We start from the raw sequence: 14,528 nt of genomic DNA, 5'->3' as shown, positions 1-14,528 counted from the left end.
TTTTCCGTTTTGGAGGCGCTTTTCAAAACAAATTTCCCTATGGGGTTGCTTCGCAAGACGAAAAATCTTGCGAGTCCCCGCGGTTTCCCCCGTTCCCCCCCTTTTCCTAAGCCGCTAAGCCGCTTAACAGCTGATCCGCTGATAAGCCGCTTAACAGCTGATCTCTAGAAGCCGCTAGACCGCTGTAGTGCTAATCCGCTAAGCTGTCAATGGGCTTGCTTCGCAAGACGAAAAAACCGCTAGACGAAGAGAATCGCTGAATTGATTCAGCATCAATATTTTCATATTATGAGAATGCAAGAATTCCCATGCTGGGCTAAGACAAAAAGGCCACCTCACCCAATGCTTTTTCCCTCCCTACCTCTCTCACCTGCATTTTAGATGATCAGATCTCATATGAATAGGCTGAAATATAAACAAGTCTTTTGCTCGCAAACACAACCCCTTTATATTTATAGGAGTCAGCAAAAAACAACGAAATCTTCCATTACCTGTAGCGTCACAATTATTGGTTAACAGCTTTGGAATTAGCGAGGATACTAAATCATAGGCTGAAGTTAGTCTAATATCCTGGCTTGCTGCAAACCTTTTCACTATTAGGTCCACTTAGGGACATTAAGGAAAATATTGTGGTAAATATAAGGGGGATCTTCTAAGCACAGGCAGGAAACATTAGCCAAGGATTTTTGTCACACCCAATTTCTTTGATTTTTTACTTTTCCGGTCTAAGGTGCTGACACAGAACCTTTTGTGCAAAGTAAAAGTCACCCCACTGCAACACTAGAGTTGTGGTTTGTGAAAACACAGCCTTTTAATCTTAGACCATACAGGATTTACCTCCAGTCTTAGACCTGTGATGTTTAGTTCAGAGAAAAAATATCCCTCTCTCTGCTTTTTACAGAGGATCTCTAAAGAACTGGTTAGGAATTTTATCTCCTGATTGGAAGATAAAGTGCTCCTTCTGCTCTTTAGAGATTGCAACCCAGGCAGATTGGGAGAAAAAGAGAATGGGCAGTTCACACAGCATCCTTGGCCAGATGTCCCTGCTAGCCCATAGCGAACTCCTTGCTGTACAAGCTTGTCTCTCCAATAAGTCTTCTTAAGTCCCTTGACTTAAGTCTTCAAGGGACTTGATTGACCTCTCTTCAGACAGTGCCTTGTGAAACTGTGGAACATGCTACACAAGATGTAGGAATTTAGAAATGTCTAGCACCCACAAGCCCATAACAATACAGAAGATACTTGTTAGGTTGGCTAACCATGTACTCTGATTTTTTTTCTGCAATTCTTCAGTAAGCAGTGTGCAGATGACCTTGTTGCATAGTAACAGTACTATGGTGATGGTGGAGGAAATATTATGTCTGATTTTACGATTATAAAGATGTATAGAGAATAATTGTAATACATGCAAAGTGGAATTATGTTACATTTGGAGTAAAAAAATAGTTTTTACTAACACCCAATTCTTAATTGATCTAGGATAATCACAGAACAGTGACAAATGTATCTGATGAAGTTTCAAGCGAAGAGGGACCAGAAGCAGGATATCCCTTGCGCCGTAATGCAGAACGTGCTTCCAGTGACTGCACATTTCGGAATAGGAAATCCCATCATTATAAGAAACATTACCCTGTGGAGGTATGCTCTTGCAATGATCTCAAACAAACTTTCATGAAAGCAGTAAGATATATAATTGGAAAAATTATTTCCCATCTATAACAGCTTCCCTGTTTAGTGAGTTGATATTCTTAAGGGGGGGGGGGCTCAGCCAAGTGGGTGACTCTCACGGATAGGCCTATTCAGGTTACAAAATTGACTTTCTAGAGATATTCTCTTGGTGTCAGCTCTTTCTTTTTGTTGGGTGGTTGTAATACAAGAATGTGTATGGCAGTTCTACACTGGTGTAGAAGCCATAGCATGAGTTGAGCTAACCCTCCCCCCAACAACAACAACAACCAAGGGGGAACAAGGACAGAGCTAAGTGGCAATATTAGAGCAAGGAATAAGATGTCCCATTGGGCTTACAAACCCAGTGCTTTGTTATGTTTGTTAGAGTTTGTAATAAAGCTATAAAGCTAGAAAATTATCAGAAGACATACTATTTTAGAAATATAAACATCACTAATTCTAAATGATAGGGACGCGGGTGGCGCTGTGGGTTAAAGCCTCAGTGCCTAGGACTTGCCGATCGTCAGGTCAGAAGTTCGATTCCCCGCGGTGGGGTGCGCTCCTGTTGTTTGGTCCCAGCGCCTGCCAACCTAGCAGTTCGAAAGCACCTTTGGGTGCAAGTAGATAAATAGGGACTGCTTACCAGCGGGAAGGTAAACGGCCTTCCGTGTGCTGCGCTGGCTCGCCAGATGCAGCTTGTCACGCTGGCCATGTGACCCAGAAGTGTCTGCGGACAGCGCTGGCTCCCGGCCTATAGAGTGAGATGAGCGCACAACCCTAGAGTCTGGCAAGACTGGCCCGTACGGTCAGGGGTACCTTTACCTTTTTTAATTCTAAATACCAAATGTCTGTTTTTGCATGGCAAAAAGGCTTTACTTTTACAAAAGGGCCTCTAGGTATGTTTTTGATTTTTAATTCAAGTTGGCTATCAACTGAATGTTTAAAATAGACTAATGTTTGGCATTATATGAGTATGAAGAAATTTCTAGGGGTTATGATGGCCTGGGGTCCCAGTGGAATAACAAGCAGACACAGGCTTTGATTGAAAACTATTCCTTTATTGGCACAACTGTACCAAGGGAGAGTCTCCTGAAAAATCAAAGGGAGACTGCAGCATGGCACAAATAAGCAGTGTTCTTAAACATTTTTGTGCCACACATGTGATTACTATTAACCTATCATAGGCTTACAGTAAGACATCCTATAGCAGTTACAACCTACTTCATCAAATCTAAGCCAATCAGAAATCTTTTAACTCCTCTGAATAGACTTCCCCAACTCTCTGATTTTAATAATACATGATTAAATATAATTATTCTTAAATGTCCTTCTTTATTAACTTCTGATTATCTTATTCACTTGCTGTCCATTGTTTTATTCAGCAAACTGTGATTAAGTGAAATTGCTCTACCTAGCTGATTTCTTGCATTCCTTTAGCATACCAGAGTACTGGTTGTTATGGCTGTTATCCTTGCATTCTTCCAGCGTTCCAATAAATATTGTCTACAGACATTTTTTTTCTTCTGTTGGAAAGGGTTTAGCTAAAGTTCCCACTCCCATGCCAAGCTACAAAATAGATCCAAACAGGAATCTGGAATAAGAAGCAAATGCAGTTTTAGGAAAAAATGAGTTTATTATTGAAACAAGAAAAAAACATGTTCTTCTTCAAATATGCAATGTCTATCTTTCAGGATATCCCTAAATCAGGCACTAGTTGCAGTTCGCGATGTTCAAGTTCCAGACAAGATTCTGAGAGTACAAGACCAGAGTCTGAGACAGAAGATGTATTGTGGGAGGACCTTTTGCATTGTGCAGAGTGCCGCTCCTCTTGCACCAGTGAGACAGATGTGGAAAACTCTCAAGTTAACACATGTATAAAGAAAGAGTACAGAGATGACCCATTTCATCAGGTAAGTGGGAAAAGACCACATTGCGTATCCTACCAAATCTATTGTGAGTTAGAACCAGTGTGGTGTAGTGGTTAAGAGCGGTAGACTCGTAATCTGGGGAACCGGGTTCGCGTCTCCGCTCCTCCACATGCAGCTGCTGGGTGACCTTGGACTAGTCACACTTCCCTGAAGTCTCTCAGCCCCACTCACCTCACAGAGTGTTTGTTGTGGGGGAGGAAGGGAAAGGCCGCTTTGAGACTCCTTTGGGTAGTGATAAAACGGGATATCAAATCCAAACTCTAATTGTGGCAGAAAAAAAGGTAAACTGAACAAAATATAGTTATTTGCAAATAGGCATTTTTAGTAATGAAATACTTTTTTGTAATGGTAAATTAGTGCTTACTATACATTGTCCAGAACAACACCTTCTTTTTTTCCTTTCTCCCTTTTTTTCTTTTTACACAGAGTCACTTGCCCTGGTTTCATAGTTCTAATCCTGGGCTCGAAAAAGTAAGCGCAATTGTTTGGGAAGGTAATGACTGCAAAAAGGCTGATATGTCGGTGCTTGAGATCAGTGGCATGATAATGAACAGAGTGAGTATGTATTTGAAATATTTTACTTGGCTTTACCCAAGTTAAAGATACTTATGTTTCCCTGAAGGGGTGCACAGTGATTTCTGTACCATGTTGCAGTTCTGTAGGTTTCAATTTGCTTCGTATTCAGTAATAAAAGTGGACACGACCTTTTCTTTTTAGCCACAAGCGGGGCAGACCTGCCTAGAGTTTGCCTCACTTCCTTTGCCCTGTGTTCAGATTACACAGAGCAGCTGACCACTAGTTGCCCATATAATAAATAAATAAAAGACCCACAATTTATTGGCAGAATAAAAATTGAGTAGGTTTAATTAGTTCACCCTGTAAAACTAGAACACCACTACACATGAGCATGAAAGGCTGGCTAACCTAAATAACTTTTTTTTCAAAGTTTCAGAAATATTAGGTTGGATTCAAAAGACTAATTGTGCAAGCAGGAGCATTTCCTTGATTTTTGCTAATTATCCCCTTCCCTCCTCCATATCCCATACTGTTCCCATGGGTTTCCCTTTTGGGGAACATCAGGGATCTACAGTGAGTAGGAGGCAAGAAAACAGAAATAAAGTGGTCTTTCTTGGGGGGGCTGTGGACTTTCCCTCCTTGGAGGTTTCTAAGCAGAGGTTTGATGGCCATCTGCCATGGATACTTTAGTTTAGATTCCTGCATTGCAGGAATTTGGACTAGATGACTCTTGAGGTTCTTTCCAGTTCTACAATTCTGTCATTCTATTCTATGAAAACTGAATTTCATGAGTGGAATTTTGCTTGAGATTCTTAGAATGCAACTTGTTATCATTTTTGATCCTTTGGCCCTTCATCACCTATATGTATAGGTCCGAGGAATTGTCCTTTTTATATTAACCTTTTAACTCTGTCTTAACAAACTTGAAAATCGTTCTGGTTATATTACATATTTTAAGCGTATTTTGCAAACAATCACTAAACAGTATTTCTTAACATGCTACTTTATATTATACTGCTGGGGTTTTGTTGTTTATAGTATTTAGATGGCACGGTATAAATAAGAAGTTGTTGTTGTTGTGCTGAGTTTTAAAAATATATATTTCTCTCATCTTTAGGTAAACAGCTATGTACCAGGAATAGGATATCAGATTTTTGGAAATGTTGTCTCTCTAATCCTGGGTTTAACACCGTTTGTATTTCGAATTTCCCAAGCTAAGGATCTGGAGCATTTAACTTCACATTCTGCTGCTGAACTTTATACGATTGCATTTGGGTCAAATGGAGACATAATGGTCCTTTCCATGGTTATAGTATGCTTCATAGTTCGTGTTTCCCTTGTATGGATATTCTTCTTTTTATTATGTGTGGCTGAGAGAACCTACAAACAGGTAGGCATTTGCAGCAAACTCCTCATTCACAGGAAGAAAGAAACTGCAATGTATTATTATGTTTTGCTTTTTGGCATATATGTTTTTGATATAGAACGCAGTTTTAGATATTTATTATCTTACTATTTTAAGATTTGCAACCTCTTCTTCAAAAAAATTATACAATTAAAAATTAAAAGGAAAATAAAATAGAATTAAAAGGAAAATAAAAATTATTATTTTCCTATTATTTATGATTTATACCTGAGAATTAATATATAAAGTATGGAAATGGAAATTTCCAACTTTAATTTGACCACAATATTAAAGTATGGACAGTATGTAAAGTATCTAAAGTTACAACGTCTTTACAATGGTTTAAAAATCTGTATTGGTATTCCAAATGCATTTCAGTTCTTAATTCACTAAATGTAACTTATTGCTTACAGAGGCTACTTTTTGCCAAACTCTTTGGCCACCTAACATCTGCAAGAAGGGCACGGAAGTCTGAGGTTCCTCACTTTCGACTAAAGAAGGTGCAGAATATTAAAATGTGGCTTTCCCTCCGCTCCTATCTAAAGGTTTGTTGGCCCTTATTTTTTGTTTGCCATATGTGCTTTTAAACCAGATGTGTGTTATACTGACAGTACTTAGGACTGAGCATTGCCCTCTTCTGAATTTTTGCATTTCTCCTGAGCTTTGTCGTACAGGTAAGTAAGTATTTCTCACTGTGAAAATCAAGAGGTGAGCAACTGAGATCTTCTGCCAGTCTTAGTTTTAGCAGGTCACATTTTTATAAGGCTAAGTTTCTTGATTCTGGTTGGGCAGAGTGGTTTTAAAAAAACACAGTTTGGCATAATAATTTCATTTTTGTAGTCTAAAATATTGTGGAAAGAAGCCTCCTTTATAAAGAAGAAACCTTAGGGCAATGCCTTTTAGTTGTTTTATAAATTGGCTGACTCTTTGCCTTAGTTAAGGAAGAAATAAAAAGGAAGGTTGTTTTCTTGATGGACTTTAAAAAGCACAGGACTAAAAATGTAACTATTAATAACACTTTTGACAGATGTTTCTGGGAAATTGTGTTATTTTAGTCCTCATATGTCACCATTACATTTCCAGCAGTGTAGAGAATGTTTCTGTGTTAGTGTCACAGGCATCTGTTAAATGCTGCTCTGATGCCATATCTGATGCTGAATGTTACAAGACCCTTGCCCACACTGTGTTGAATTTTCTCTCCCCCCTCCCCACACTCTGTGTTGTTTTTGTTTGTTTTTCCCCCTTCGGGTTCAGTTTGGCTGCTCTCTGGAGCATTGGAGCACATACTTGACATTTCAAGAATAGTGTCTCCCTCTTCCATGTGTGGGGGGAATACTCTTTGCAGTGCCTAATGCTGGTACTATTACATTGCCAGCCATTTGAAGAGCTTCTACTGTGGGAGGAGATCTTTCACCCGAGAGTCAATTATACTGGAAGTGTGTTACGAATATACTATTTAAATAATGTTTCCCCTCTACTCAATGTTTCCATATATGTAGATGGTACATTTTTGTTTTTACCTCTGTAGATTTTTCTACAGAACTTTAAGGGCTTCTCAAAGTTTCCCGCACAATTTCAAAGAGAGACAGGTTTGGTGGAACTTGGTTTCCCTTTTTTCCCATATCAATGGCAGGCAACACTTCTTCTCCTGCTATTCAAGGGTCACTGGAGGGGATATTCCTTCCAGTAGCACCTTAAAGACCAACTAAGTTAGTTCTTGGTATGAGCTTTCGTGTGCATCTGAAGAAGTGTGCATGCACACGAAAGCTCATACCAAGAACTAACTTAGTTGGTCTTTAAGGTGCTACTGGAAGGAATTTTTTTTGTTTTGACTATGGCAGACCAACACGGCTACCTATCTGTAACTGGAGAGGATATATTGCAGCTCCACAATAGACGTAGTGTCATCTTATCCATCTCAGTATGATCATCAGTGGCTGGCTTGTTCTTCCATGATAATGAATGTTTTGCTATCTCAAAACAATGAAAAAATACCAAAAAAAGTTTACTACACAAAATATTTGTTAATCGTAGAAGTGTTGATCACTTTGAACCACATAAATAAGTTGAGATATGATTTAGTCTTTTGACCACATGAGCAGTGATCTGGATCCTCCCTTTGTGCAAGATGGCAGACAAATAAGGAGGAAAATATAATGTTAACAATAGTTTTTCCTTTTGTCTGAGCTAGGAAACTGATTAACAAGTTCAGAACAAGTAATATATTAAATCATGATCTTTCTTCATGTCTTTACTTGTTCAAAAGCTGTTAACCATGGCTTACCAATTTAGATGAAACAGGAAACTTTAGTTAATGAAAGGTTTCTAGGTTTGAGTAAAGGGGTTTCATGAAAGGTCGTTCATACATTGATTTATTAAGCTGATATATAATCATACAGACTTTCCCATTGTCTCATCTTGCATCAAAGCAGTGATATTATATAATAATCATAGCAGGACACTTTAATGTTGTTCAACTACCCCTTGTCCTCTGTGTAGCTAAACACATTGTTCATGCCTCCTATTTTGTTCTTGTTGAAGATTTACGGATGTGTTAAAGAAAAAAGACCGTTTTGTTGTTAATTTAGCTGTCTTACAATCCAGCAGAGGGAGCTAAAAGGCCTAAAAGTAGGGGGTTACTCACCTGGAAGAACTTAGCAGTGAAACCTAAAGCTGATGAGTCCTGCCATTCCAGGTTACCATGGCACAGGGGTCAGCAACCTTTTTCAGCTGTGGGCTGATCCACTCGTCCCTCAGACCATGTGGTGGGCCAGACTATATTTTTTTGGGGGAAAGAATGAATTCCTATGTCCCACAAATAACCCAGAGATGCATTTTAAATAAAAAGACACATTCTACTCACGTAAAAATACTCTGATTCCTGGACTGCCCACGGGCCAGATTGAGAAGGCGATTGGGCCGCATCTGGCCTTAGGTTGCCTACCCATGACATAGCAGTTCATTGTCCCTCAATAAAAGTTGCAGAATATCAGTGGTTCAGCTTCTTAATAAACCAGCTCTGCACTTTCATCCTCTAATTCAAGAACGTTTGTTTGGGGTTCTCAAGATTTGGTCATACTGTCTTTTTAAGCAACTGATATTTCTTATGTCTACACCCCACACACAAGGCAGGAAATCCTACAGTAAGCTAATTTCTCTTCTATGTCCTGTTTGTATGCTGCTTAACTTTCAGAGAGTATTGTATGCATTGCATTACTGTAGGTGACTTGTTAAAATGATAGCAGATATATTTTCATGTTTTCCCCCCTGTGCATTACTTGTAGGAGGAATTACATGGTAATTGGGGAATGGCTTTTCAAGAGATTGTGGTGATGCAGCTGAAATTCAGACTCTTGTGATCAAGACAATTTCATTTCATGGCACAAAGCTGTCTTATTAGAACAATTTTCTTCCAGCCACTATTTCTCCCTTGTCATTATTAATAATCATGCTTAACACCACACTCCTTTAAACCATAGGAAGCAAGTATTTGATATATTGCATTTTAAACGTCATTTAATTGCATGATCAGTCTATAGACATGTCACCCATTTACCAGGTTTCTATGGTTAATCCCTCCAGAGAATTACTAAGTTTTCCTTTTATTTTCAGCGTCGAGGTCCTCAACGGTCAGTTGATGTAATAGTCTCATCTGCTTTTTTGTTGACTATTTCGGCTGTATTTATCTGCTGTGCACAGGTAAGGAAAGAACCAATTTACTTAATTAAAAAACTTATTTACCGTATTTTTTGCTCTATAAGACTCACTTTTTCTCTCCTAAAAAGTACAGGGAAATGTGTGTGCGTCTTATGGAGTGAATGCAGGCTGCGCAGCTATCCCAGAAGCCAGAACAGCAAGAGGTATTGCTGCTTTCACTGTGCAGCGATCCCTCTTGTTGTTCTGGCTTCTGAGATTCAGAATTTTTTTTTGTTTTCCTCCTCCAAAAACTAGGTGCGTCTTGTGGTCTGGTGCGTCCTATAGAGCGAAAAATACGGTAACCAGAAAATATGCGTGCACACTCTGTGCGTGTGTGGACGTAAAGATTTGCAGGACGCCTGAACGTTGTTCAACTGTTTGCCTTGTATATCTGTAGTTAATAAAACAACAACTGATCTGTTCCAATCTTTCTGTGATTGGATTATGAGCCCAACCAAAGCTCTGTGTTCCACATTTGCACTTAGGGGGAACTAAAAACTGCTATATTTCTCCCCTTTTTTGGCAGAAGCAGATTAAATCTTCAGGCACAGGAGCTCTCCAAAGTGGATTAAGCCTGCTAATTTGCACACAAATAGGTCCAGGGGCTTTGGTGAGCAAAGGAGAGAAATATTCATTTCCCTCCCTAATCCACAATACAGCAAATAGCTTTATTAGGCCAACTAAAACTCCAAAATCTATACTAGTTTCATATTTTTGAGTAGCGGTGGTGGGGGGTTGTCTTTTACTCTTTCTTACCTTAATATAAGATGTGACTGACTGGTGGCGTCAGTTCATTATGGTGTTAGTTGACAACATCCTAGGGTCTCCCTTTCAGCACCCATCAAGTGACTGGTGCTGCATTTTCAAAGAAACTCCTCTCAGTGCCAATAAGCTGATGGATGCTGAGAGAGAGCCCCTGTTTACAACTGATAGTATGCTTTCAAAGGGACATGGCCAAATTAGGATTACTGCTTGAACTAATTAGACGCCCAAGGCAGAGAATCCCCACTACTGCATTACAAGGTGAATCCACCCTGATCACTGCCTGTGGTGAAGAATTCAGGAGGATTTTTTCCACAAGCAGCATAGGGCAATTTTTTTTTTAAAGTTAAAATAATCTTCGAACTAAAATAATAATTCTCTGCTGCTTTGCCTTAACCAAAAAAATCCTCCAGTGCTTCAAAGCCACCATTTAGACAGTCTTGCTTCTTGCAAAACCCATGGAACTAGAGTTCAGAAAAATAGATAAATTGTATATTGAAAGGTATAAGGATGTAGAGAATAGAGAAAAACAAAACCAGGCTTTGTGCGGGCCCTGATCTGATTCCAGGTGCTTTGTTGATTTGTGATTTGACTCAGGAAGCACAGAGCAGCTGCACGCCCTGGTACACAGACATGCCTGCACGAACAGTACAGTTCTAAGACCAATGAAGACCAATCAGATGATATTTAATTAGCTCTGTCTAACCTGAGTGAACAGTGCATCAGGTTCTCCTCTGCAAACACACTGAAACAAATGGAGGTTGCCCTAGACAATGTTGTAATTTTACACAGCTCCATTGAATTCAGTGAGACTTACACAAAAGAAACTATGCATTGTACCCTTAGTCTTTAACTACATTGTAAAAGTATCTACATTGTATGATAACTTGATTCTCTGTGAAGTCTATATAAATTTGAGTGTGTTTCCTACCTTGAGTTTGTTTTATTTATTTTCCCTTTCAGCTACTTCATGTACATGAGATCTTCCTTGATTGCCATTACAATTGGGAACTAGTGATATGGTGCATTTCATTAACTCTCTTTCTTTTAAGATTTGTTACACTTGGGTCTGAAACAAGTAAAAAATACAGCAATACCTCAATATTACTTACTGAACAGGTGAGAACTCTCTTGGTAAGAGTGATGAATGCATCTCAACATGCAGTGATGTCTGGCACTGTGTCTTGTTTCTTTTCAAGACGAGTGAACGAAAAATGTCTTGCTAGTATAGAGTAGTATAGAGTATAGATATTTTAGATTATTTATTGTTGTTTGATCATGCATTTAAAGATTAGTTGACTTGAAGCCTATATAAACAACAATGTTATTACACTATATTCCTATTACTTTCAGTTCACGTGACACAGGTCCACAAATCAGCAGATTTACTCTTCAGAGTATGCTGCCGAGGAACACCAGAGATTCAGATATGTTTGACTATTTGAATAACACATGGACTTGAGTTTCTAACAATACATATTGTGGTAGTACCTACAACCATTTTGTAAAATGGAAAACTTGGTCCCATTGCTTCATCAGCTTTTAAAGCACAGTGGAACCTCGGGTTACTCCTTACGAATGCTTGGGGTAACAAGATCTGCTAACCCGGGAGTAGATGCTCCTAGTTGCAAACTTTGCCCTGAGATGCAAGCAGAAGTCATGTGCCGGCAGCAGCGGGAGACCCCATTAGCGCAAGCGCACCTCAGGTTAAGAACGCTTTCGGCTCAAGAACGGACCTCTGGAATGAATTAAGTTTGTAACTGGAGGTGCCGCTGTAAATGAAAGTACTAAACCAGGAATTCTGTGTTTGACTTTGTGCGCTCTTTCATAAATATGGTTGCTGTAGTGCAATACAGGTGCTGATGAGTTAGCCTTTAAACCCATTCAGAGCAAGACGTAATTTATAAAGTAAGCAAACCAGCTTCTACAACCTGAGCCTGTGTTCATCTCCCTCTAGGGAGAGCCCTCTAGGTTCACTACTGTCTTGAGTTTTGGTGAGTTGTGACCTGCAACAGGGTCTTCTCAGCTGTGACATCCTGTGGTTTCAATGCCTTCCCAGAGCAGGTGGCCTGGCAACAACTTTGATATTTTTTTGACTTTGACAGCACATTGTGTAGCTTGTTTTAACTGATATTTTTACTGGTCTATTCAATTTTGCCGGCTGTGGCTTTCTTGTTTCCATTTGGTTAAAAACAATAATGATGATACGCTTTCCTGGGAACCTTACGTTGAAGTGTAGTTACGGATTTTCTAAATAAATTTTAGTCAGCTGATAGTGAGAAAGAAACTTCAGAGTTTCAGAAGCGTACTGGCAATTGGGCAGTGAATTCTTTTTATAAAATTCAAGCTATTTTTGGTTAGATCAATTTGTACTTGAAAATGGAAAAGAAGCCGAACAAGAAAGAAGAACTGACATTAGTGAACAATGTTTTGAAACTTGCTACAAAATTACTCAAGGTAAGAATAAACATGGAATATAAGCATACTTACTTAAAAATAAATGCTGCTTAATGAGATATGGCTATACAGTGGTGCCCCGCAAGACGAATGCCTCGCAAGACAGAAAACCCGCTAGCTGAAACGGTTTTCCGTTTTGGAGGTGCTTCGCAAAAGAAATTTCCTATGGGCTTGCTTCGCAAGAAGAAAATGTCTTGCGAGTTCCTGTGGGGTTTTTTTCCTTTCCCCCCCTTTTCCCCAAGAAAATCCGCTAAGCGGATTAACAGCTAAGCCGCTTATCAGCTGATCCGCTAATAGCGCTAATCCGCTAAGCCGCTAATGGGCTTGCTTCGCAAGATGAAAAAACCGCAAGACGAAGAGACTCGCGGAACGTATTCTTTTCGTCTTGTGAGGCACCACTGTACTCTTGTCCATGATTAGTTTAAGGCCTATTCGTAGTTCTCACTTTCCCTAAAAACAGATGTATCAATTTCTTTTTGAATTGTATACAGCTATGTTTGCAGTGCACTGGTTGTTTACTTGCTTAGCATATATGTGCATAGCCCTATGGTTCTAGACTTCAAGTGTCTCAGCAGTGTCTTATGAAAGTCATTGCAGCTATAGCATTTAGAGGTGGAGCGGGGGAGATGTTCAGGCAAGGACTACTGCTCCTAAAGCATCAACCTAGTAAGCCACTAATGTGGCATCTCCTCCAGCTAAGTGAAAATTCACAGGCCTCCACTTGTAAATTGCAATTAATCCAGAATGCGGCAGCTAGACTGGTGACTGGGAGCGGCTGCCGGGACCACATGGTCCTGAGAGATCTGCATTGGCTCTCAGTACGTTTTCGAGCACAATTCAAAGTGTTGGTGCTGACCTTGAAAGCCCTAAACCGCCTCGGTCCTGTATACCTGAATGAGTGTCTTCACCACACTGAGGTCCAGCGCCGAGGGCCTTCTGGCGGTTCCCTCCCTGCGAGAAGCCAAGTTACAGGGAACCAAACAGAGGGCCTTCTTGGTAGTAGCGCCCACCCTGTGGAATGCCCTCCCATCAGATGTCAAGGAAATAAGCAGCTATCTTATTTTTAAAAGACATCTGAAGGCAGCCCTATTTAGGGAAGTTTTTAATATTTAATGCTGTATTGTTTTTAACACTCAATTGGGAGCCGCCCAGAGTGGCTAGGGAAACTTAACCAGATGGGCGGGGCAATAATAATAATAATAATAAATTTTATTAATATATTTCTCATTCCTAGGAACTGGACAGCCCCTTCAGGTTATATGGATTGACAATGAATCCTCTGCTTTATAACATCACTCAAGTTGTCATTCTGTCTGCTGTTTCTGGTGTTATCAGTGACTTGCTTGGATTTAATCTAAAGGTATTAAATGTTTTTTCACTATTTCTGCCTTAATTAGTAATTTTGGCTGGTGTTTTTTTTAAAAAAGAAATCCATTGTTTAATGTAATTGATTCATTCCTATCAATAGTACTTGTTTTCTCTTTGAGTCAGTTGTGTTATATAAAACAGGCAAACATATTACACATTTTGGGAACTTCTTAAATATTTGCATTCGTGTATTTGCCTGAAAACCAGAATAACTAAAATAGCAATTGCTAAAAATAGCAAATGTCATTGTTTCTGCTGGTTTGTGGAATCATTGCATCAGCCTATTTTCTTTTTTTTTTTAATTAAAGTTAATCTTTCCTTGGGGCAACCCATTAAAAAACCTCTACAGTAGAGCATTCCTTGTTCATAATGACATGAGTTGCTTCAGAGTTTTGTACAATGGCATACTATTGTGAACAGTTGAGGGAAGGAGCATTCATCAGTGGCAGAGCACATGCTTTTTAGGTAGGCGATCTTCATTGAAAGGAAATGGATAGCACAGATGGGAAAGACCAGCTTAAGGACTTAGACCAGGTGTGGAGAACCCCTGTTCTCCCCCCCCCCCCAGTTCTTGAGGGAAGGAGAAGGCAACTTGTTTTGGCTATGTGTGCGTCAAGAGCAGCAGTGGGCAAAAGAGCTGGTTTCTCCCTCCCATCAGCCCACTGCTCTCATTTCAACCTCTGCTTTGCCCTGCTTGCCTTGCTTCGGGGATGGTGGAAGGTTGATTC

General features: G+C 39.7%; 1 protein-coding gene across 6 annotated transcripts in view; it reads left to right on the top strand.

The window, feature by feature from the left end:
- Positions 1-14,528, top strand: part of PHTF2 (putative homeodomain transcription factor 2) — a 69,005-nt gene that overhangs the window by 50,525 nt on the left and 3,952 nt on the right. For all 6 annotated transcript variants that reach the window (XM_081927706.1, XM_081927707.1, XM_081927702.1 and 3 more), the window contains 9 exons: positions 1,480-1,638; positions 3,360-3,578; positions 4,023-4,151; positions 5,230-5,502; positions 5,931-6,062; positions 9,130-9,216; positions 10,939-11,094; positions 12,337-12,432; positions 13,667-13,792. In XM_081927706.1, the coding sequence (XP_081783832.1) occupies positions 1,480-1,638; positions 3,360-3,578; positions 4,023-4,151; positions 5,230-5,502; positions 5,931-6,062; positions 9,130-9,216; positions 10,939-11,094; positions 12,337-12,432; positions 13,667-13,792 (1,377 nt within the window). The remainder of the gene's footprint in view (positions 1-1,479; positions 1,639-3,359; positions 3,579-4,022; positions 4,152-5,229; positions 5,503-5,930; positions 6,063-9,129; positions 9,217-10,938; positions 11,095-12,336; positions 12,433-13,666; positions 13,793-14,528) is intronic.

The sequence above is a fragment of the Podarcis melisellensis genome, assembly GCF_964234715.1.
Source record: "Podarcis melisellensis genome assembly, chromosome: 10".
Taxonomy (NCBI): Eukaryota; Metazoa; Chordata; class Lepidosauria; order Squamata; family Lacertidae; genus Podarcis; species Podarcis melisellensis.
The sequence above is the reverse complement of the archived record's forward strand: the minus strand, read 5'-3'. Positions and strand labels throughout refer to the sequence as shown.